Below are 25,996 nucleotides of genomic sequence, written 5' to 3' on the forward strand. Positions count from 1 at the left end.
TGGACCGCAGTTGGGGGAACCTAGTTCGAAGTTCAGTGTACTGTCCCTAAAGGTCTGGGGTTCAAGATACTGTGAACTTGAGTGACTGAGCTAGAAGAGCTAGCCAAGGCAAACGAACTGTGAACTGAGAACTGACAGTTCTGTTTTGTAAATAGTGCTTTGTGAACAGTTCATTGTTGTTCTCAATAATCCAAGTAAATTGTCATTGTCTCGTTTATAGTTGCAAAATTCTGGTTTAGTTTATCCAAATAGGCCTTGAGTTCGTCTTTCACGATGTTAACAATTCCATCTACATGTCGCTTTCACTCCGCTTATGTCGCATTTCATTTCACTTAGGTCGTGCTTCATTTCTGCTTTTACGTCACTTATGTCGTTGTTCACCTCACTGATATGTTTGTTCATTCTTTTGATTGCTTCCAGGATCTGTTGTAGGTTCTCCATTGTGTCAACAATATCCCACTTCTGACACCAGTTGTAACTTTTATTACAAAACAATAATGTAATTTTATTCTCACACCAATAATAGTCACTTTCAACAATTTAATTCTACTCCCGTCAACAATGGGATTTCCACTCCACACCGTAACAGAGTATTCGTTATTGCACTCCACAGACGACAATGACAATTTACTCGGATTATTGAGACCAACAATGAACTCTTAATCTTAACTACTCTTCACAAAGCACTATTAGAAAACAGGACTGTCAGTTCTCAGTTCACAGTTCGTTTGCCTTGGGTAGCTCTTCTTGCTCAATCATTCAAGTTCACAGTATCTCGAATCCCAAACCTTCAGGGACAGTACACTGAACTTCGAACTCAGGTCCCCCCAATTGCGGTCCACCGCACTCGAACTCAGGACTTCGTACGCTCACATAACTGCGGACACACTCAAGTCGAACTCCGGTCTCGAAGCTGGCTTCACTGCTACACAAGACTGGCTGGCTTGCTGTCCATCGACTATAACAACACTACTCACGTTCACTCGCGTGTCGTAATTTATAACCAAACCATAGTTACGAGAAATTTCTACGATGCTAGAAATTTCCACGGATGTCCAGAGATGGCACTCTCGAATTCTCTGGATATCTCCCCTCTCCTCTCCTCTCTACGCCACAGCACATGCCCCAGGAAGCAGATGCGCGCGCAACTTGCGCCGAACCATGGCCGACCTTGTAATCCTTCTGCCGGTCGTGAGATCGTATCCCAGCTCTGTCACAATATTAAGGAGTTTCGCCAGTGTGCAAGAGAGCATAGCTTTTCAGACTATTCGGCTCAGGCAGTCACTGAACATGAACACGGCATTAGAGAATTTTCCCGCATCTGGCGGAGTTCATGGAATTTCAGGCTTATTTGAAAGGTTTCTCGTCACTGTGCAGGCATTCATGTTTACTTAGGTTACTCGAATCTGAGAAACAATTACCACAAACATCACACGTGAAAGGCTTCTCGCGTGTATGCCGGCGTTCATGGTTTCTTAAGCCACGCAACACCGAGAAACACTGACCACAATCACCACACGAGAATATTTTCTCGCCTGTATGCCGGAATGCATGGTTTCTTAAACTACGCAACACCGAAAAACACTTACCACAAACATCACACTTGAAAGGTTTCTCGCCTGTATGCCGGCGTTCATGGTATCTTAAGCTACGCAACTCCGAAAAACACTTACCACAATCACCACACTTAAAAGGTTTCTCGCCTACATGCTGGAGTACATGGTTTCTTAAGCTACGCAACGCCGAAAAACCCTTACCACAATCATCACACTTGAAAGGCTTATCGCGTGTATACCGGCATTCATGCCTTTTTAGGTTGTTCAACACCGAAAAACACTTACCGCAATCACCACACTTGAAAGGTTTCTCGCCTGTGTGCAGGCGTTCATGGTTCTTAAGATTCCTCAAATCCCTGAAACATTTGCAACAAACACTACATATAAAAGGTTCCTGGCGTGTATGCAGGCGTTCGTGACTCCGTATGCTTATCGAATTCGAGAAGCACTTACCACAATAACCACATTTGAAAGGTTTCTCGCCGGTGTGCAGGCGTTCATGGTTCCTTAGGCTCCTCGAATTCGGGTAACACTTAGCACAAACGTCACATTTGAAAGGTAAGTTGCCTGTGTGTATGCGTTCATGATGTCTTAGGCTGCTCAAATGCGAGAAGCACTTACTACAATAACTACATGTAAAAGGTTTCTCGCCTGTGTGTACGCGTTTATGATCTCTTAAGGAACTCGAATACGAGAAAGACTTACCACAAACATCGCAATTGAAAGCTTTCTTCTTCAGTTTTGCCAAATTCGAGACATATAATTTAGGCAATTCAAATTCCAACTGCTTCTGATATTCACGAGTCCCCACAGGTTTGGCCGAGGAACCGGAATTCTTGGGAATCTCACACACAGTCTCGTTCACTTCAAGTGCAATACCGTCCAATACTGTTGATACAGTCCTCTCGTTGGCAGCTGGAATCCTGAAGGAAATATGCTATCAGTCTATAAAATAGTCGCAACATATATTAATACAATTATTGCATATTCATATCAAAACAAACCCATTTCAGCAGGAGGTATATTGTCATTAGAGATGCATCCTTGTAAATAATTTATGACTAATGCTGCTAGTATCAAAATTCTCAACAGTTTGGACTTCACCTGTACAATAAATTTTATAAGGATTACACAACGTTAGTGAACTCTTAGTAGGTTTTTAGTTTTAATAGACATTTCTGTCGAAAGTCACGTGCCTTTGCTTTACCTCTTTCTCGATACGAGCGTGCTATATTCTGCGTTTATTTTGAAATCCGGTATTGCAAATGTGCTGTAACTTTCTCTATCCCTTATTCTTGTGATATACAGAGTGATTCACCGTCCTTTACGAAACTTATTTCTGAAGACATTCTGAGCAAAAAATTTAATCATATAAACATATTCCTATTCTCATTATTTACAGAGTTACGTTTCGTTATTGGAACGTATTGCTGTAAACGCGTGATCTTGGTCAGCGTGCAGTCAGCAGCCAGCGCGAGCGCTAAGGATATCAAAGACAGCCGTATGCAGTTACGTAGCACGACGAGTGCCATTCACAAGTGTGCGGCCAAGTGTACGCAAGCGGACGTCGACATATTTCAAAATGTATTGTGAACTCTCCAAGACTGTAAATTAGGACGAAAATTGAACTGCTAATATTTAAGTCAGTGGAAGTGGTGTGATTTGTAATAATTGTTGTGATAAGTGTGTAATAAAAATGTACAGTATTTCTCTAGTTAAAAATAGGAAAAGACGTCTGTACGAAGAAACTAAAGAGTTATCAGCTAGATGACTGACAAGTGCGCTATTCGGAGAACTTTTCTGGAATATTATGAACAGCATAGAGAAATTCCTACCCTGAAAAAACTTCTTTTTGCTATAAAAGACAGCATTCAGTTTCGTGGGAGTAACACCACACTTTGGCATCTAGTAAAAGAAATGGGATTCAGGTTTAAGAAATGTAAGAATTTCCGGAGTGTACTAATGGAGCGTAAAGATATTGTTGCTCGTAGGGTAGCTTATCTTAGAGCAGTGCGCAAAAATGAAAGGGGCAAAATAAACCTGTAGTATACACCGACGAGACATGGTTCACACTCACTATACTGTCTCTAAATGCTGGCAACACGACGAAATTTCCGGAGTGATGGTAAATGATTCTGCTGGACAGAGGGCAATAGTAGTGGATGCTGGTGGACGAATAGGGTTTATTCCAGGTGCAGAATTAATTTACGACGGAAAGACCACATCTGGAGATTACCATCACGAGATGAATAGTTCTAATTACAATAAATGGATACAAGAAAAGCTCATTCCAAATCTACCCGCAGAGAGTATTATTGTCATTGATAATGCTCCGTACCATACAGCTCAAGAAAACAAAGCCCCTACCAGCGCCAACCTCAAGAAAGACATTGTTGCATGGTTGAAAGATGTCAGCGATAATCTATTTGACGAATCACACACGAAAAACGATCTTCTGCAAGTAGTTAAACTTCACAAACCCGCAGCAGTCTATACAGTTGATAGAATTTTGCAAGATCACGGATTTATTGTTTTACGATTGCCTCCGTATGGCTGCGACCTAAACCCCAGTGAATTAGTTTGGAATGTAATGAAACAGAAAATAGCAGAAAAAAATGTAAAACCGTGTTCCCTAAGGAAACTTAAAAAGTTAACTAGCGAGTGCATTCAAAATATCGATGTTGAGGACTGGCAAAAGGCGTGTGATAAAGTCAAAACGATTGAGAAGGATTATTGGCGACGTGATGGAACAAGAAACTGAGCAAATTAAATTTAATTAGGTCTGAACACAAGCGATGATGAAGGAGACGATAATAACTGTGAGGCCTCATGCAATGAATCTGAAGCTGGCAATACCACTGACACAGCAGGGAGTTCAACAGACATGCCAAGCGAAGCAGAATAAATGATGGAAGCGTTTTTATAGGATTATCAATAATACATTAAGTTTCTTTTTAAATGTTACCATATACCATAGACACAAAAACTATATTTTAATTTATAATATAGTACCTTATATAGGCCGAACCTAAATAATTTATGAACAATTATAATTATCAACTGTATAGGCTAATATTAACCTAATATAATACTGTTCATTGTCAGGTACTACAGACGTCAAGGAATCCTGTTATACCATGATCGCTTCCATTCTACTGTTGCATGGTATGCGAGAACCTACATACTGTCTATAACATTGCAACACGTACTGTACCATGTTTCCTACCCCCTCTTATGTAAACAGAGACGGTAGTGACATCACTCCGAGAGGTAACGTGAAGTGGAACAGGTAGCACAATGCATACTATTTTCGCCTAGAAGTTAATGCTATAGAAATTAACGAGAAGTACTGTTAATTTATAAAGAAATAGTCAAAAACTCATAATTATATAATATCTAAAATACTTCAACCTTTAAATAATTTTTATGTCTTATTTATATGTTTGTGTTCTGCAGAATTTTTCTACCTTCATTACACATTTTTACTCCTCATTATTTTTTGCAAGACGCATTTCAGGTACTAACAACATAAACTGTCTCATTTGTATGATTATGATTTTCCCTACAACTACAATTCCTTACTTACTGCAACATTTTCTACATCCATGACTCAACGCAGGGTAGTCGTACAGTTATATGCAGTCTTATACAGAGAAGCAAGCAGTTATCACGAGTAACTTGAAAATCATAAATTGCCGTGCTGATTTCGTGACAGCATTGCTCTAAACTCACTATGTGCGAGAAATATTGGAGAGCAAGAGAGTTAATGGCTTTATAGCTAAAAACTCTGCATTATTTAATAACAACACCAAACTGTTTCTTGTGTGAGTAAGACAGTAGGGCCATCAGCTGTAACGATGGAGTAAGAATGTAACAGGCCACCAGGCTTAATACGGGATAGGAAGAAGAACAAGAAGAAGCTGAAATAAATAAAATAGCCAAATTAATGTTAGCCAATGATTTTGTAAAAGTGATGAGCGGTTCGAAGAAAAACACTTGGAATGGACTCAAAATGGTAGTTCATTATTTCCGTGGGAATTACAAAGATCCCAATTTTAAAGAAATTGCATTAAGAGAAAAAGTTTCAAGATCTTGGAATGCAATATGAGTGTGAGAGATCACTTCTTGCATGTCCATCTACATTATTTGCCTGACAATCTAGGCACATTTAGTGAACAACTTGAAGAAAAGCTTGAACAGTACTTATGGAAAATCAGATACCAAGGGAAGTGGAGTCTGAATGTGCTGACTGATTATTGCTGGATGATTCAAGCAGACAGTTCTTCCGAAGGTGCTTCTAGACAGTCAAGTAAACGGAAACTTCAAACATAATGAACTCTCTATGTGAAGACTCGTACTGCATACTCACCTTTCTGTTAAACTATCGTTGTCCTCTGCCGTTAGTTCCATCCTTGGCTCCTCTTTCATTGTGTCCAAGTCACTCTGCTCTTCCTAAAAATACAGAAGAAACAAAAGAAAAAGATAGACAATTTACATTAACAAAAGCGCACCGTATTTCGTATTAATCTTAGTAGAATTAAATAATAGAAGACAATTCTTGGGGCAGATTTTTCGTGGCGTAAGTCTTTTCCTTATAGATCTGCGTTTTTGAACCTTTTCCAAAATGTGATACACAAAGGTGTAATATAAAATCCTGCAGCACATTCATATAATCTAAATCTGATGTTCCAAAACAGCAGGGGAATTTTGACGGTTTTGGAAGGGAAAAAGTACTATAAAATACAATAAATTAGATAAATGTATATGCATTAATATATAAAATAAAATATTTTAAATTTTATGACTTATTTTTAGTAACATACGAGGAATGATAATTTGCTGAATGGTAAAAAGGTGCATAGTACAAAAGACGTTGAGAACATAAACTAAATATATGTTAATCAGAAATTAAATTAACACAAATTTTGTTATTTTTTAAGTAAGTTATTTTACGACGCTATATTAACATCTTAGGTTATTTAGTGTCTGAATGGGGTGAAGGTGATAATACCAGTGAAAGGAGTCCGGGGTCCAGCACCTAAAGTTATGCAGCATTTGCTCAAATTGGGTTGAGGGAAAACCCCAGAAAAAAACCTCAACCAAGTAACTTGCGCCGACCAGGATTCGAACCCGGGCCACCTGGTTTCACGGCCAGACGCGCTAACTGTTACTCCACAGGTGTGGACCAACTTTTGTATTGTTATTTGAAGTTAATGACAGAAATGCATAATTTAGTGACAGAAATTATTCCAATGCAATACCAGTGTCAAACTTAGGGTATTATGCATGTTTTCTTAATTTTATATTTAGGAAATATGAATAAATACAACGTTATTACATGTTTTGATAAGATATCTAATGCAGGAGACATTTTATTTCACAAAAGCAGGTAAAATACGATATTTTTTTAAGGTTAGCACTTCTCTAATCTGGTTACCCTAGATGCGCATAAGTCATTCTCTCCTCTGCTGCTTGCACACCTACACTTTGACTTCTGCCATGACGCATATTCTGCCGCACACCAGTGGGTCGTTTGAGTATACCACGGCACACTGCTGGAAAATAGCTGTTATAGAGTAACTATTTAATTATTTATAATAGCAGAAATTATCTATGAATGAATAATTCAATTTCTAGTCACGAATTCGGTGAATTTTGTAAGTGGTTTATCTTACAACATTTTAACAACTGCAATGGCTATCCAGTGTCCCAGTGACCTCAGCAAAATGTTCTACGGTTCAGCACCGAATGTAACCAGGATTTGCTGTCAATGGGTTAAGGGATAACACCTGAAAAGCTTCAAACAGGTAACTTGTGCCAACCAGTATCTGGACACCGATTTCCTAGCATCACTATCAGACATGCTAATTGTAACTCCACGCCTTTGAACGAATTTGGTAAAATTCCCATTTTTCTGACAATGTCTAATACTAACCCATTGTATGATCCCAAATTTTTAGATTACCAGGTACATAATGATCCGGTTCAGTTTGCTTTGGATATTACTCTATGCTCATTACATTTTCTTCCAGTTTAGCTCCACAATTTCTGTTAGGCAAAATTATGAAGCATACAGCTCCAGTACACAACACTTCCTTTGCTATGACAATACTGATCATTATAGTGCACAGAAAAGATTGGTTAGAAAATTCATTGACCAATTTTGTGAAATTCATAACTTTCCCGAGAATTTTAACTAAGTTGGGGTCTAGTTATAAGAACTAAAGCATATTCAAATACATTGTTTATTTCTAGTAATTTTTAAATTGGCAAAATGAAGTTTGTAATTTTAAGTTTCCCTACCTGTATTAAAATTAAATAAGCAAGAGTAACTAAAATAAACAACGGTTTCCTGCATGAATATATCACAACATTTTGCAAAATTTAGAGCCAATTCTACAATACACTCAAAATCAGCTATATAATTTACAGTAAATTTACAAAAATACCTTCTCTCATGGATAAGATAATATTCGGGCGTGCTTCCGTACAGGGGCAGCGCCAAAATGGCGCCAAAACAAAAAAGAAAGAAACTACATAATATAGCAATGAAATATCCTGAACGATTTTGAAGAGAAACGTACCATTTTCGAGGAAAAAAATATACCATCACAACACCTGAAAAAACGCTCAAGGCAGAAACAAAAAAAAAGTATCATTTATCTATCTCATATCTTCTCTTTCCACTCCCGTCCCTCGCACACTCTTCTACACTCTCATTCTTCCATCCTTTTTCCGCACACAACTACTTTATTTCTACTACCTAATTTTATGCCTACATTACATACCGGTACCTTATCATTAACACACTTTTTACTTACCTTGCCAGTGACGAGACTCGAACCACTGACGTTCATTTCTATCCTCCATAGCATTAACCATTAGGCTACAAGAACACTTGCGAAAGATACGCTTGAAACTTATACAAAACCTCAACCCAATCACAAATCTCCCAATTTACGTCATATACTACGTCACCCACTACGTCACATCTTACATAGAAAAACATTCCTCTCCACCAGTCGCTTAATAACAAGGTATTCGACTAACCTACTATCGATATATCTCGAAAACACTGTCACTACCACTCTTCAAACGCCGACTTCAAATGACATAACTCACAAACACACCGACTATCGATCAACATGACACAAGACACGACGTCCAGCAGCCTAAAAGTCCGAACTACTTTAATAAGTCTGTCCCAAACAGTTCTACGCACAAAGGAAGATACTATACAATATGCAATGAAAATAGGTTTCATCAAGAGCGAAGCCAGATGCCCTCGATGCAAACTAACCTTTTTCAAATACACAAACATAAACTGACGTCTAACCTTTCCAAAAAAACCCTAAACTAACGTCTAACCTAACCTAAACTAAACTAACATTTTTCAAATACACACACCTAAACTGACGTCTAACCTTTCCAAAAAAAAAACCCTAAACTAACGTCTAACCTAACCTAACCTAACCTAACCTAACCTAACCAAACCTAACCTAACCTAAACTGACATATTTCAAATACACACACCTAAACTGACGTCTAACCTTTCCAAAAAAACCCTAAACTAACGTCTAACCTAACCTAAACTAACATCTTTCAAATACACACAACTAAACTGACGTCTAACCTTTCCAAAAAAAAAAAAAACCCAAAATGACGTTTAACCTTTCCAAAAAATACTGAAGTAACATTTTTCAAATACACACACCTAAAGTGACGTCTAACCTTTCCAAAAACCCTAAACTGACGTCTAACCTTTCCAAGAAACCCTAAACTAACATTTTTCAAATACATACACCTAAACTGACGTCTAACCTTTCAAAAAAACCCTCAACTGACGTCTAAGATTTCCAAAAAAACCCTAAACTAACATTTTTCAAATACACACACCTAAACTGACGTCTAACCTTTCCAAAAAAAAAAAACCCTGAACTGACGTCTAACCTTTCCAAAAAAAACCCTAAACCAACATTTTTCAAATACACACACATAAACTGACGTCTAACCTTTCCAAAAAACCTTAACTAACATCTTTCAAATACACACACCTAAACTGACATCTAACCCTAAACTAACATGTAACTTATCACTAATCTATGTCAAATTTCTTTAGTCTAAAATCTAACTAATCAACGATAGGCTATGTGGAAACCAGACTTAAATAATTTAGCGTTCTTATACACTTCAAACTCCCCATGACGTCAACTGACGGCATCACATTCGATCTGTGTACACCATTCCTAATAACGTGTACACAGATTTACGTAAAGAACATACAACAAGAACCAACGTCATTACACAAGCCGTCAGTAAAACAACAAAAGGTTAAAAGGTACGTAAAGTAAAAATCTGATAGCTACATTATATTCGCAACACGAAAATGGCGTCCCATTACAACCGCCTCGTAACCTCTCTGTACCATAACATAACCACGTTCAATATTATAATATACCGTGTCGAAAGCACTTGATCCTCGTAAAAAAATACGCTTATCAATATTAAGTAATTATTAAATCAGTACAAAGTACCATAATCCCAATTTGGCGCTGCCCCTCTACGGAAGCGTGTCCTAATATTCTACAAAAGATACATTACAAATACGTAAATACTTAAAAACAAAAAGGTGAAAAAATGAAAAAATGAAATCAAGCATTAGTTCTATGCAACATTACAACAATAAATATTGAGACGTGCTTTTTGTCTCTATCATAAAGTGGAAGGCACTGCAAACACTGTTGTAAAGAGGTAGTGTCTGTGGCAATCAAAATACAAGATAAACATTGGAAGTAGGACACAGTGCATTCCTTATGCTTCACTCACCTCTGATTCACGTTTCACCACAGGGAATGATACTGGCACCGGATCTTCCTCAAACTTTATCTCGGATATGAGATCAGAGCTCTGGTTCACATATTCCTCTTTTATACAAGTCAAATGCTGATCCAAGGTATTCTGTTCCTGCAGTACAAAGAGACATCTTAAATGAGCAATTTATTACACGGTATTAGAAGACGCCTACTAACATGACAAGCTGCTCTCTATACATCTCCATGCAACAGCTTGACTTATGAGGAATGAGGCCAAGTTTCATATACAAATGCAAATTTTTCATACTGAAATATTTTTAGAGATGTCATGAAGGTCTGTAATAATACGAAAAGCAACTCGTGCATATTTCGGCCATTCCTGCATTTAATATACTATTGCGTATTTTTGTAGCATATTTTCAAGACCGTGATCGACTAAACCCAAAAAATTAGAATTGTTTTGCAAAAAAAAAAAAAAAATGAAATAAAACAATAAGAATTTTGTTGACTGTACTTGTTGGATAGAAAATACTTAAGTATGAAGGGACACTATGATAAAACATCACTGCCTACTTTTGGTCCATTGAACTGCTGCACAAAAACACACATTCCCAAACATCCCTACCTACCTGATTCTAACACCCCTACCCTTCTTTTATAAGGTTCACTTATTCTGAGTTAGCACACCAGCAGTATTTTGTTTCGTACCTGCAAGTACTCAAACATTATACCACTGAGCTACCACACACTTCGACAACAAGCATTTCGCAATATCCTTTCGACATGTATGAGTGGGGAAAATTGAAAACCTCTAATTCTATTTCTAATAATATCAAGATTTGCCAACTGAAGTTTTTAACTTCACGTTTCTCTATCTATAGTAAAATTGAATGCAATTCATTGACAGAAAAACGTACGTAAAATAAACAATACACTGATATATGTACTTACGTGTCTGTATGCATCAGAACATTTTTGCAAAATTTAGCGTACCTTCTGCAATTCAACCAAATAAGCCCCACAATTTACACTACAGTTATAAAATATTTTATATATATATATATATATATATATATATATATATATATATATATATACTGGCAGCATAATGTACTAGAAAAGAAATATCCCAGACTTGTAAATACTTAAAAAACAATGGGTGAAAAGACGAATGAAGACAGGGTGATAATATTCATGCATATATGTACCGCATAATAAATAATCATTTGAAAACCGTAAAACACATTCAGAATTTTACACAAAACCTAGACAAACAAAAAGAAATCAACTCAAGTACAACACATGATCAAAATAATACCACAGTCTAGTATATACAATCACGAAGCTTGAGTTGTGAGGTAGCTAGGAACAATAGAATGTGCAGGTGTTATTTCGCATTGTCTCTAATGAGGAGATAGTAGCGATCCTAGTGGTTAGGAACTATCTATGGATGCAAATTTATTACATATTAAACGTCGTGGCTGTATATACTAGACTGTGATAATACACTGTGGGAATGTGTAGCTATGGCAGTCATTACGAGTAAGTATAACGAGCAATTTCGTTCTGCCACTGTCACAGACTATAAGGCGCTGAAGTACTGTTGTAAAAAGGCAGTGTCCGTTACGGTGAACACACAAGATAAACACTGCAAGAAGAACACACGGTGCATTCTTTGTGTCGCACTCACCTCTGGTTCACGTTTCACCACAGGAAACGAAACTGTCTCCGGATCCTTCTCAAATTTTACTTCAGATGTGAGATCTCGGCTGTGGTCCTCATATTCCTCCTTTATACCTGTCAAAAGCTGATGCACAGGATTCCGTTCCTGCAGTACAAAGAGACGCCTTAAATGAGCAATTTATTACAGGATGTTAGAAGACAGCTTCTAACTTTACAAGTTGTTCTGTATTAGTCCGTATGCCACAGCCTGTGCTTTACATTATGGTGGGTAACGGCAGATTTATATGCCAATGCATATTTTCATGCAAAAACGTTTGTTATACATGTTATTAACTTCCGTGATGTTGACTACGCAGAGTTAACTGTGCATAAGTTTTTTTAAATATTTCGGCCATTAATGCATATAATTTACTAATGTGCATTATATTGTATATTCTTCATAGTGTAAGCTTAGCAACATTGTTTGCGTAGTTTTATAAAAAAAAACAATTAGTCTGGATTGTTGTGTTGTCAGAACATAAATGTTATGGTAGACTACATTCGATGGCTAGAAATTCCTTGTATATGAAGGGAAACTGTGAAAAAAAAAAAACACTGCTCGCTTTTGTTTCATTGACCTACTGCACAAAAGAAAATAATCCCTAACAACTCTACTTTCCTGACTCTAACACCCCTAGGCTATCCTCATTTTGTATGATTGACTTATCAATTGAAACCGCAAAATGATTGAGAGTTTTACACAGACCAAAATAAAAAAAAAATGAATTCGTGTCCTTAAGCACGATATCAAATACCTACACTGAGGGAATGTGTAGCCTGGCAACCATTAAGAGTAAAATGTAAATTGCAATTTCCTTTTAACATGCGACGTATAAAACCAGGTAAATTCAACATTAGACTTAGCTACAACATGACATAAATAATAAATATATAGTTATCCAATTTCTTCTACCTCTAACATACAGTAAAAAGCACTGCAACTAATATGTTGATAGGAAGTAGTGCCTGTGCTAATCAAAATAAAATATAAACTCCGGAAAACACCAGTGCATTCCTTGCGCTTCACTCACCTCTGGTTCATGTTTCACCATCCTGAATGAAATTCGCATCGGATCTTCATCAACTTTCACCTCAGGCGCGAGAGCATGTCCCTGGTCCACATATTCTTCGGCGTAATAAGACATCTTTGTTTAGCCCTACGTATAGCAACTCTGTCGTTATATTTTTGCATGCAGTACCGGTACGTTCTTCATCGTAACGATAAAAAGAAGGTCAGGGCTCACTGAATCCTTTACGAACTATTTTCAAGGCGGCCGTGTTCAGATAGATGATTAAGGTTCAGAACGATTGTAATTCAAAGTTTATTCCTCTTTGTAATTATTTTTAGCATTATTAATTTTCTTCTAATATTACTTATTAATACTAATTAATAGTAACTAATCGCGGCAATGATAAAGTTTAGCGGTCCCAGCTTAGGTCGTTCTTGCACGCATGAAAATAACAATGGAATTTACACTCTTTGGACAGGAAGTACTATGTGACTCAAAAGGATGACGGAAATAACAGAAGGCCAACGGTTTCATTTATGGAATTATGGACGTACTTTACGAAGGCTACACCAGAGTCGCATTTGCGGTATATGTCTGCAGTTTGAACCCAGTGAGGGCAATATTTGCTCGATCCCCGACATGAAATTATTATTTTTGGGTACAGCAGAGTCGCATTCGCATTGAAAATAATACATTTTTGATAATATACACAATTAGAACTAAAAATGAGATGTATATTACCAAAAATTTTACCATATATATTTCATTACTGTTACAGTACCTAATATTGTAATTAATGAAATGAAGCATGCTACATTACGAAATTCTTGCACATTCATTTATGCATGAATCAATAATTTTCAGTTGCATCGCACGTATATTTTGATGTTTTAAAATTATAGGTTATGTTTACTCTATCACTACTTTATTTCTACATTCGCAATTATGCAATTATAATTAAGCATAACGTTACGTATGACGACTTGTAAAGGCAGTTTGTTTACACATCAATTACATTTATTCGTTTCATACAGTACTTCAATCTGAAGTCTGATTAGTTAAATATGTTACTAGCAGGGGCGGCTTTAGAGGTAGTGCCGTTGTGCCATGGCACTACCAGAATACAGAAGGAAATGGAGAATTCATATTTTCCGCTCAAAACCTGAGAGAAACAAGTTACGCTTACACAAACTCTACCGTCAATACGATCTTGGCAGCAAAACACGTTGTAACCAATGTTTGGAGGATGGATCTGTGCCAGGCACTATATCCCATAAGAAATACAATGGGATGCGCGCGCAATCTTCATGTTCGCTCGTCCTTTTCAGCATCTAAAAGCATGATCTGAAATGTGCCAGGCACAAATTGCCGCTGGCTTTTGCAATGCTTGTAAAACTGTATACATCTCCATTTACTACGCCGATCCCTTACTACCTCGCGCTCTGTCACCCTTCCGCTTTGTCGGAACAAGTTTCTTAGCGAAGACTGCAACAATAAGATAATAAAATCTCTCCCGGTTTCTTGAAAACTTGCCTTGAGAAAGTTTTCACTTTATTATTTCTACCAACAGTACCAAGTGTAGTGTGAACATGTTAAGTCGTGAGGTTGTCATCGTAATAGTGATCGTGTTGTGTACTGTTAAAATGAATTCGGTTGGCGTTTTATTGAAATCTCAGTTTTCAACATTAACATATGAAAACAAACTTCGTGTTAAAGAATTAGGCAGACCAACACCGCACTTGAACATTCATCAAAAAGCAGCAAAGTGCTAAAGTTAACAGATCTGGCAAATTCAACCCAGATATTTATTTAAAAAACAACTGGTTGTGTGGATGTGATGTGAAAAATGCGTTCTTCTTTTTCCCGTGTGTTCTGTTCGGAGGTGAACTTAGCTGGTCAAAAGTGGGTGTGACAGATTTAGTACACTTATGGGGTAAAATAAAAACACATCATAAGTCAAAAGTTAATATGAATAACGTCTTCAGTTTGTCTATGCTGGGTAAAGCGAACACTGAAAATCAGTTAAATTCACACTACAGACTCGCGAATGCAAAACACAATGAGCAAATTGATAAAAGCAGATATGTGTAAATTTAATAATAAATTGTATACGATTTTGTGGGGCACTAGATTTAGCACTAAGAGGGCACAATGAATCTGAGGAGTTTTGTTTGCAAAATAGACAACTTCAACAAAAAAATGATGGATTTATTTTCAAGTCAGAAGAATAGGCGAATGGGTTTTATCTATCGCGCATATTAACCTGGTCAACAAAAGTGCTCAAGTGCTCCAGTTGTATACATTTTGGTGAGTGATTATTATTATTATTATTATTATTATTATTATTATTATTATTATTATTATTATTATTATTATTATTATTATTATTATTATTATTATTATTAGAGACGAGAATTTCATGCACTATAAAATCCCAAAATATGCATGCATTCATGCACTATCAAACTATGAAATATGCATGATCAAGCGAAAAATACATTAAAATATGCACTTTTATTTTTGTTTCAAAATGTCTTATTTCACTTCACTTTTTTGCACAGTTAAAAACCTAATAACATTTTTAAATTGGTTTCTGTGAGGTTCCTGCACTTGTCTCTATATTGCAAGAAGTTACGGGTTTAAACTTGAATGAACATATTTGTGACAGTGTCAGGTCAAATTCTTAATTCAAGTTTTCGCCACAAATAACCTTCTTCACTGAACAAAAGAATCCGCAGTCCGGGTTAGCATTTAGGACCCTGTCCAATTTGTTTTTCGCCGCTACATCCACTTTCCCACGGGCATAACTGAGGGATCTATGAAATTCTTTAAAGATTATTTCTTTTGTTGCATTCTTGCAATATGTGAAACAGATGCGACATGCTGGTCGACTTGAAATTTTTTAGTACATTTCATCTGAAATTATAATAGAACTTACGATTACCTAGATACGATTTAAAAACGGACATCATAATTTAATAATTATTTTGAACAAGTTTTGTAATTTTTTTACAAAGAACAATTGTCACATAAAATATTCGGAAACAGAACAGCATTGCTTTACTCTTTACTCCAAAAGTCGCAAAATACGACATCCTCATCTGACCTAATAAAATATTTTTCTTTACAGTAATCCACTGTGCAAAGAATACACTTTTGGAACCTTTAAATTGGAAACATATTAGAACCACATTAACACGCGCAAACAGAATAAACAAGCACATTAACAACTTACGACATTCACACACTGCAAACACAGTTTAACGGTGATTCCAATTTTAGAAGAATATAAATTGCTACTAGTACTAGAAAAGGAAGAGAATTTACAACCTCCCTGAAAGAGGATGCTTTTGACCTAAATTATTTGTCGGCAATTTTCTTGAACCCTCTATATTTCCTCTCTACTTACTATTCTCAAAATATCCAACGTAATAAATTTATGACACGCAGTGTATAGAGGGTCGTCGGTAGAGTGTTGTAAAAGTGGATTTCCGTCCAGGGAAAGGTCCTCTAACACCTTATTGAGAAAATCTTAACATCTTATTTAATTTTTCTGTTATTTAGTTTTTTTTTCTTCAATCCTGATTTCTGAAGCTAAAATATGGGACATAAAATCGAGAAACTAAGGTGTCCACACAAAGCCATTAAAGCATGCATTTAAACTGAATTTAATGTATATTATATGCATTATTAAGCTAAAAATTACCTAAATATGCATTATGCATGTTTTTATCCCTAAAAAATCGAAAACATGCAAATATGCACGGGAAAAGTACACATATTTGGAACCGGAAAGTAATGAAATGGATAAGTACTAAGTATGAGCTATGTCCTATGTTCCTATAAAAACATGCATTTGCATGGAATTCTCGTCTCTAATTATTATTATTATTATTATTATTATTATTATTATTATTATTATTATTATTATTATTTATTATTATTGCTTATAGTAGGAAAAAGAGTTACCCTCTCCCTTAGGGTATCCTGGATATACCACTGATTTTGGCACTATGCATTAAATATGTATGAGCCGCCACTGGTTACTAGGACTAAACTAGCGCATATATGCTTCGCATGTACGAATTAGTTTGGTTAATTTAGACTTTTATTATGCCTTGTTTATAGGATCAAATGCATTTCCACAAAAAATAAATTGAACGGTTTTCACTTCCGAAATCACAAGAACTACCTCAGCGCTAGTAGTCAGTGACGTATGCAATGGAAGGGAACAGGAACTGGCCACCCTACCCCCATTATTTCTTGGCTTAGTTGCTTTATGAGTGATGCTTTATTGGTCTTCGGACACTTGACTAAATGACAGCTGTATTGCAATAAGGCAACCTCAAAGCAACCAGATTTACAAGGTTATGTTTTCATGTCGAATGTGAATGTGATAGCACAATTATTCAAATTACAGGCCACTGTATTAATATATGAATGAATATATTGCTGAATAATTTTTTTACAGCGAAAGAAAGCATTTGTGCTGAGAAATCTTCACATATAGACTACTAGTTATGGGCACTGATAAAGCATTTCCGAAAAATATCAGGAATGCTTAATGTACTCAGTTCAAATTAAGAACCAGTTATATAATATAACCATTTCTGTCTAATTTTGATGTTCTTCAATGCCCCGTCATTCCATAACTACGTTATGATACCATATAGGAATTATAGGTTATGTTTACTGTATTTACCTTATAAATTATTTCTATATCCGCAATTATACATCATAATTAAGCATAATGTCACGTATGATACCCAGCACTTTCAATTGTATTTTAATTAACTTATTTATTATGATACTGAGTTGTATTGAATTGTATTTATCGATTATCTACGAGGCGAAATAATATACGGTAGGCCTAACCTATGTAGACTACATTTCATAGGAAAGACTGTGGTGAATTTTCTACCTACAAGTAAGGATAGTAATCGTGTTCTGAAGTCTATCCTAAATATATTCTTCTTTATTAAATCTCAAAATAGCTTTCGTTCTCAACTTAAAATGTTAATGCAAACAGGTTATGTTAACATGCTGAATTCTCTTCACATTAAAATTAACACAGTTTTATAATTATACCTGCAACATATTATGCAACAAATAAATGGAACTTTTGCACACTTTACACTAAATAAACATTTTCATTGTATTATTGATTTATTTCTTACTATTCTGGGTTGTATTGAATTATATTTAACTGCTATCTACCAGAGGACGTAAACTAATATCATAGAAGGGACTGTGGTGAATTTTCTACCTACAATTAAAGAAGGTAAATGTGCTAAATTAAAATAAACTCTCATTTTGAAAGAGGAACATGGGTTAAGCGTATTTGAGAATAAGGTTCTTAGGAAAATATTTGGGGCTAAGAGGGATGAAGTTACAGGAGAATGGAGAAAGTTACACAACGCAGAACTGCACGCATTGTATTCTTCACCTCACATAATTAGAGACATTAAATCCAGACGTTTGAGATGGGTAGGGCATGTAGCACGTATGGGCGAATCCAGAAATGCATATAGAATGTTAGTTGGGAGACCGGAGGGGAAACAACTTTTGGGGAGGCCGAGATGTAGATGGGAGGATAATATTAAAATGCTTTTGAGGGAGGTAGGATATGATGATGGAAACTGGATTAATCTTGCACAGGATAGGGACCAATGGCGGGCTTATGTGAGGGCAGCAATGAACCTTCGGGTTCCTTAAGAGTAATTTGTATTGTTATTTGAGGTTATAAGGCTAAGTTGTTCCTGTTTTGGTTTTGATTTCTCTTTTCGGCTGAAATGCCATCAATTTAAAGTAAATCAACTATAGTGAATATGATTAATGAATCAGAGGATATTTTATTCGGTGCTTTTTAAAGCATATTAACAAAAATGGTAAAGTAAACCAATGAACAAAAATGTTTGTAATGTTTGAGGCTATGGAAGTGATACCTCAGAACAAAGATTATGCATACGTTAAGAAAGCAACTTTGACAAGTACAAATTTAAGTTCACAGTTAGTATCATAATATGAACATATTATGTAGCCAGTGGGTCTACTGCCGACATGAATGCCACTTAATAGGCCTATGACTTTATGAAAAATTCGCTATTTTTTTTCAGCTTTACATTTGATCTATTCATAAACTAGTGCAGCTTTATATTTAATTTGTAGGCTAAAGTTGACAGTGTCAGAAGAACTGGCAGTGGAGGAGGGAAGCCAGCAAAAATTACTGCAGTCGATGAATTGGTATTAGATTATTAAGAAAAAATTCTGCAAGTGTTGCTGGTCTAGGACAGAAAGACCTGATGGCATTGGAATATATGCCAAATAATCAACATTCCAATTTGTAGAGCAACTTGTATTTGAAGCTTTCCTCATAATGCATGACTTCTATTTGTTTGTCTTGTTATGGCAGGTCTCACTATATTTAACAACTCTTCAAGTTTTTCAGCACTTTACCTAATCTGTTCATTATATTTAAACAGTGCTCCCATAATGGAATAATTGTTCTTTCTGGATATAGTTTTAGCTCTTCTCACAACAACTTCATCACTTGAATCGCAACCAGTAAACCACATATTAAAAAAATAACTACAATATTTTGTTTTGATTATCTGAGAAAGGTTGTCACTGGTAACTGATAATATAGAAATCATCCAATCTTTAGAGTCTTGTAGCAATATTCCTGTTGAATACTAGTATAATCAACTAAATCAGCATTTTAAGAAACAGAATCACTTATGAACTGGTGAAATCGAACAATATTACTAGTCTGTGAACTGGTAACTACTACTTTACCCTTGTAGTTTCTAGAAACACAGACCTTGTAAAAATTTTATTTTATAAATTAATATTACTACGGTAGTCCATAAGTTTCGAGAAACAGGCCCCTGGTCTAGATCGAGAAGGCATTGATATCAGTCTTCAGTTTGAACCCAGTCAGGGCTACATTTGCCAAGTTCGATCTCCGACATTTAATTATTATTTTTGGCTACACCAGAGTCACATTCGCTTCCATCGAATATCCGTCTTCAGTTTGAACCCAGTCAGGGCTATATTTCCCTAGTTCGATCCCAGACATTTAATTATTATTTGAAGGGCTCACAACCAGAGTTGACCAAGTTCACCTGTGATCAGTTTGTAGAGTAATACAATCTCGGATGAAGAAAACTTAGATTTATCCATTGCTATAACAAACAAAGTCCATAACTCATTTGTTACTCCACAGAGGACAGCATTTCCTATGGAAGGTGAATGAAGACTCAATATCTCAGAACTATTCCAGATGAACTTGGTCCACTCTAGTTGTGAACCCCTATGACCCCTATGTAGGTATAATGAAATCGCTGGAAAAATCTAAAAACATGTATAGAAAATGAACCTCTCACTTTAAATGTCAGTCCACTGTTGGAATCCACTGACGGCTATATTTCCTCAGTTCGAGTCCCGAAATTTAATTATCCTTTATTTTAGGTATAATACAATTGCTTGAAAAAAAAAGTATGCACAATTACCCTCTCACTTTAAAGGTCAGTCCACAGTTTGAACCCAGTGACGGCTATATTTCTTTGAGTTCGAGCACCGAAAATTAATTATTTTTTTATTATAGATATAATACAATTGCTGGAAAAACCTAAAAAAAAGTATACAAAATTACGCTCTCACTTTAGACATCAGTCTACAGTTTTTTTTTACCTTGGGGATATAATTGAAGTGAATTTTTATGGCAGGCAGAGTAACTATCTCATGCCCCCATGTTTTAAATTGCTTACAGTGCACTTCATTAGAACCAGGTACCCAGCTTCGAAGCCGTTAGCTCTGTGATCTTACAGTATAATTATTTTCCCCTATTATCATAGTACAGGTTATCTAAGAAATTAGCAAGTTCTTTGTGATAGTAGGAGAGAAAGAGTGGGGGAAGGGAAGTGGTCCGCGGCCCATTTCTTTAGGGCTCATCCCGACATTTGTCTTATTACTCAAGGGAAACCACGGAAAAACCTTGAGCAGGATGAGGTGTCGTGCTGACGACAAGCCAATTGGCTACAATGGGGTCATGGGGTCATCAGTCTACAATTTCAACCCAGGGCGGTTATATATTCTCAGTTCGAGACCCGAAATTTAATTAAATTTATTACATTACTAGTTTTGACAACATCTTTGCTTGTTAATTTAAAATGGCTGTGTTATTACATTATTGTGTATACAAGTTTTTAGATTTTTACAGCAATTGAATTATACCCCCAATAAAAGTAATTAATTTTCGGGGCCAGAACTCGGAAAATACCGGTATAGCCGTCACTTGGTTCAAACTGTAAACTGAGATTTAAAGGGAGAAGTTCATTCTGTATACACTTTATTTAGATTTTTCGAGCAATTGTATTAATTCTATAATAAAGAATAATTTAATTTCGGGGTTCGAACCGCCGACTGACATTTAAAAGAGAGGTTAAAGTGACAGACGTTCATTGTGTAAATATATTCATAGACAATTAATATAATTGCGCTTTTTATATACCTATAATAAAGAATAATTTAATTTCGGGGTTCGAACCGTCGACTGACATTTAAAAGAGAGGTTAAACCGTCGACTGACATTTAAAAGAGAGGTTAAGTGACAGACGTTCATTGTGTAAATATATTCTTAGATAATTAATATAATTGCGCTTTTTATATACCTATAATAAAGAATAATTTAATTTCGGGGTTCGAACCGTCGACTGACATTTAAAAGAGAGGTTAAACCGTCGACTGACATTTAAAAGAGAGGTTAAAGTGACAGACGTTCATTGTGTAAATATATGCATAGACAATTAATATAATTGCGCTTTTTATATACCTATAATAAAGAATAATTTCATTTCGGGGTTCGAACCGTTGACTGACATTTAAAGGAGAGGTTAAAGTGACAGACGTTCATTGTGTAAAAATAATCATAGACAAATTAATATAATTGCGCTTTTTATGCCACTCTAGTGTCGGCTTCGTAAACTACGCCGTCAATTGCATACATAAAACCGTCAGACTTCTTTTATTATGGCAGTGCTTTTGAATCTCGTTGTACTTGCATGCGTGCAATAACGACCTAAGCAGGGACCGCTAAAGTTTACCATTGCCCGGTAACAACCAATAATCAGTGCGATGGCAATACTTCTAAATATGAATTTAAATTGGGATACCGCATTTTTCCTTTCTCCCATCCTACAGCATTTCGCTGCGTTTTTATTTATTTATTTAATCCACTCAACAATGTAATTACAGAGTAGATAAAATGAAAATAACAGTAGTAATACATATAATAATGGTATTTAAATTTAAACAGTTACAATCCAATACTAAACAAAAGATATTAAGCAAATATTACATGTAAATCTCGGTTAACAAAAACAAATGTATTTACAGTATGAAGAAAACATGAAATGCAAATAACTAGTCACAGATTAGTAACAATAATACAAATGATGAGGGGCTAGACCTACGTTAAGTCAGAATTAGGAGCGAGTTCGTAATGATAATTGATATGCAATAATTTAAGAAGGAAGACCAAATATACAATATGCAAACCAGTTAAGACTTATTTATTAGTAAAATACTTATGGAGTGTTTTGAATGCTACCGCTATTTATTTCTCTCAAGAGTGTTACTATTTTTCTATTTTCCTTCTAATTACTTTATTCCACTGACTACTTTATGTTAAATAGGAATACCTAACTTACCGGTACCTTTAAATACGCAATGATTCGATCCTAGAACTTTCCGTTTAGTGAACCACTATCATAGCCATTACCCTACGAATTCGTTAACGAACAAACCCTTAAAAATTATATTTACACACAATTAACATCAAATACGTCCAAAGGTATTAAACATATGACTTTAGTATTATATAGTAGAACTGAATTCATTGGTTTTCTATTATTACACTTAATATGCCAAATTGGTCACTAATTAATTATTCTACTATTGTACTGTACAAGGAACCAATATGATAGCATTAGTACATTTATCCACTACTAATTTTGTCACTATAGTCTACATAAATTAGGCCTAAATCGATTCACTACATTAGCCTACTTTCTTTACTATTCGTTTAATCTCATTGTGATAAGTCAAATTTTCACGTTTGTATAAAACAATTTTTTACAAATGTAATCTTCATCTTACGATGTTTGGTGACGTATTTTTTGTACTGCAATGTAATCTGCGGATATACGTGAAGACATATAACTTAGGTCTATTATGTCTTCCAACTTTTTGATCGGTAAAACACCGACTCTTCCTTGGATAATACCAGTTAATCACGTATATCAATGTCAAAGCCGGCTAGACCGGCATTAGCTTCGCTTTCTGACCAGACAGTAACTTGTAACAAGAAAAAGTTAGGCAGATACTATGTTTTTCAGGATGAGTGGTCAACAGAATGGACAAAATGGCTTCAGATGAGTGATGACTCAAATGCCGAATTTAGGTTATGTACCGATATACAAAGATTAATGTAAGATACGAAGGACAACGCGCAGTGAAACGTGTCTTTGAAGAAACAATATTAGGCCTACAGGTGGTTTGACAAATGTTAGCAGTCTCATATGATGTCCAAATTTTTTATACAAAAAGAGTCGAAAAAAATCTTGTGCAGCATACATAAGTTGTATCGGCTTACCATGGTCTTGTCCTCAGTGTAAGTTAGAATACTCAAGATTGTCCAAATAAATTGCATCCAGAACTCACCTCTCATTCCAAAATTGCTTGCGAAATATCGAGTGTGCGCACGAAAGATGCCAGTGTCGTTGGGACTGTTTTGGGGCCACATACTCAGGATTGACTCATTCAAGAAATAAAAAACAGTTATTGTTTCTTTTAGTAGTTTATATGGTCAAATTTAGGAAATAAAAGATTTTCCCTGTACCAGTTACTGTAACCTCAAAACTGGGGACAGTCCTGGCGTTTTACTCTTCTATCAAGACGAAAATGAGTCCATTGAAGTAATCTCCAAATACATCTGAACAATTTTAAATAGAAATGATTTAGAATTATCTCAAGTCGCAGTATATACGGTTCTTAATCATGCTTTAATTATGGAAAAAATGTTTCTGTGCATCAGAAGTTGTTGGCAGTTAACCAAAACATACCAATGACAAAATCTATCTGCCGTATTTTAAATAATTGTTTGATATCTTCCGTAATAGTTTTCAAATTTTTTCATTCAGAGGCATTTGTCATAAAGGTATGTAATGAATTTTCATCTTCTGCAAAAACAAACGAATTAAAACATCTTTTCGACTTTGTTCACCTGAAGTAAGTTATAAAACACTTCTGAGGCAGGTACCAACGCGATGTCTTTAATTGTACCCTGTGATTGATGAACGCGTCTTTCTCAACTGAAAGGCTATGAAGTCGTACTTCTTATCTCAAAGGGAATAAGAGTGCAGCAGTTTGTTGTGGTGTGATTTTAGTGAAAATGGCGATGGCGATTATTCAGTTCATTTGTGCATTTTCTGGTTCCTTCACAATGTACTAACTATTTCACAGAATCATATAACAGCTCGAACACAAGACATTTACATCGACTGAGTTGCATGCTGTGATGTAAAACTTGATATCTGAGCTTGAGAATGAGCAAATTGATTAAGTTTATGGAGTGAAGCCAATAAAATATATAAGTACTTGGGTGATTGAGATAAACAGAAGTTTCAGTCTAGTGCATCGCTTTTCTTTGACAAAGCTCTGCAATATCTTGTAAATGATATGATCTTGAATAGTCAAGTTTAAAAAAAGGCCTCTTTTGTGTTTGGAAACTCCGTTCACTTGGACGGCTCTTTGCAATATTTGTTACTGAGCTTCATCTCATCATTGATGTTGACAGATTGTATGAAGAGATTTGTACCATTAAAATTTTATTATGTTCCTAAATGAAAATGATTTGGAAACAAAACTGAGGTCTAGTTTCCAAAAAAGGTTTGCAATAAAAGTGTATAATATTTGGTTATTTCAAACCTTAAAATATTTGATAATACGAAATCTGTTAAAAATAAGGTTATATGAAAATTAAGAACCTTAACAATTTAAAGATTCAGAGAAAATAAACGAAGGTATGTATGTAATAACTCGGCTACATCAACATTTGGAACCGCTTATTACAGGATTCAAATGTGTACGAGTAATAAATTAATGTATATATGCTTTACAAAATAAAAAAAAACAGCACCACACCGATATGAAGGTAATAGCTTTCTTAAAAACACAATTTCCAATACGTTTAACCCCGTCTTACTAGGAAACTAATATACATAAAACTCTTGATGTCAATCTAATGTCGAAGAGAATGCAATTAAGAATGATTTGGACGCACGCGAACCGTCGAGGTGATCGGGTGTATGTGCCTTGTGTTTTGATACAGTATTGATTTTTCGAGTGATTTAATTGTGATTATTTCAACCTGAAGAGTCAATATTAGTGTTAATTGTTGTTTATTTTGTTATAGTGTTGTTTAATTACTTAAAATAATGGTTTAATTAGTTTTTAAATTAACATTATTATCCATTGATGCGAGTGCGTGAAAAACTTTCTTCAAGCATGGACACAGTTCAAATTAGTGGTTCTTCTGGAAATGAATCCGATTCTTCTGGTTTAGATCCTAGCACAATTGAACATGATTTTCATACTATGGTTGATCAAATGGAAACTGTGAGTAGCGATATAAATATTAATAATTGTGGAAATGATACAGGTTCTCTAAACATTTCCTTGATGCCTAGTAACAAACAAAAGAAGATCAAAAAAATATTTGTGCAGCTACTTAAAAAATCACTGAAAACTCTTTCTGCTAAGCATGTTAAGTTGACTCCTCTTGGAAGTAAAACTGTTACTATTTTAAATACTACGAACAAGAATGTTTCTTCAG

The 25,996-nt window shown here is 35.4% G+C and overlaps 1 protein-coding gene across 1 annotated transcript; it reads right to left on the reverse strand.

Moving 5' to 3' along the window:
* Window positions 1-13,323, reverse strand: LOC138691541 (gastrula zinc finger protein XlCGF26.1-like). The gene is made up of 5 exons (XM_069813583.1): window positions 13,123-13,323; window positions 12,060-12,197; window positions 10,383-10,520; window positions 5,926-6,008; window positions 1-2,479 (listed from the first exon to the last, which is right to left on the reverse strand). The coding sequence occupies exons 1-5, from the start codon at window positions 13,234-13,236 to the stop codon at window positions 1,348-1,350; spliced, it is 1,605 nt and encodes a 534-aa protein (XP_069669684.1). The 5' UTR covers window positions 13,237-13,323; the 3' UTR covers window positions 1-1,347.
* Between the last annotated feature and the right edge of the window lie 12,673 nt (window positions 13,324-25,996).

The sequence above is a fragment of the Periplaneta americana genome, chromosome 16 (assembly GCF_040183065.1).
Source record: "Periplaneta americana isolate PAMFEO1 chromosome 16, P.americana_PAMFEO1_priV1, whole genome shotgun sequence".
NCBI lineage: Eukaryota > Metazoa > Arthropoda > Insecta > Blattodea > Blattidae > Periplaneta > Periplaneta americana.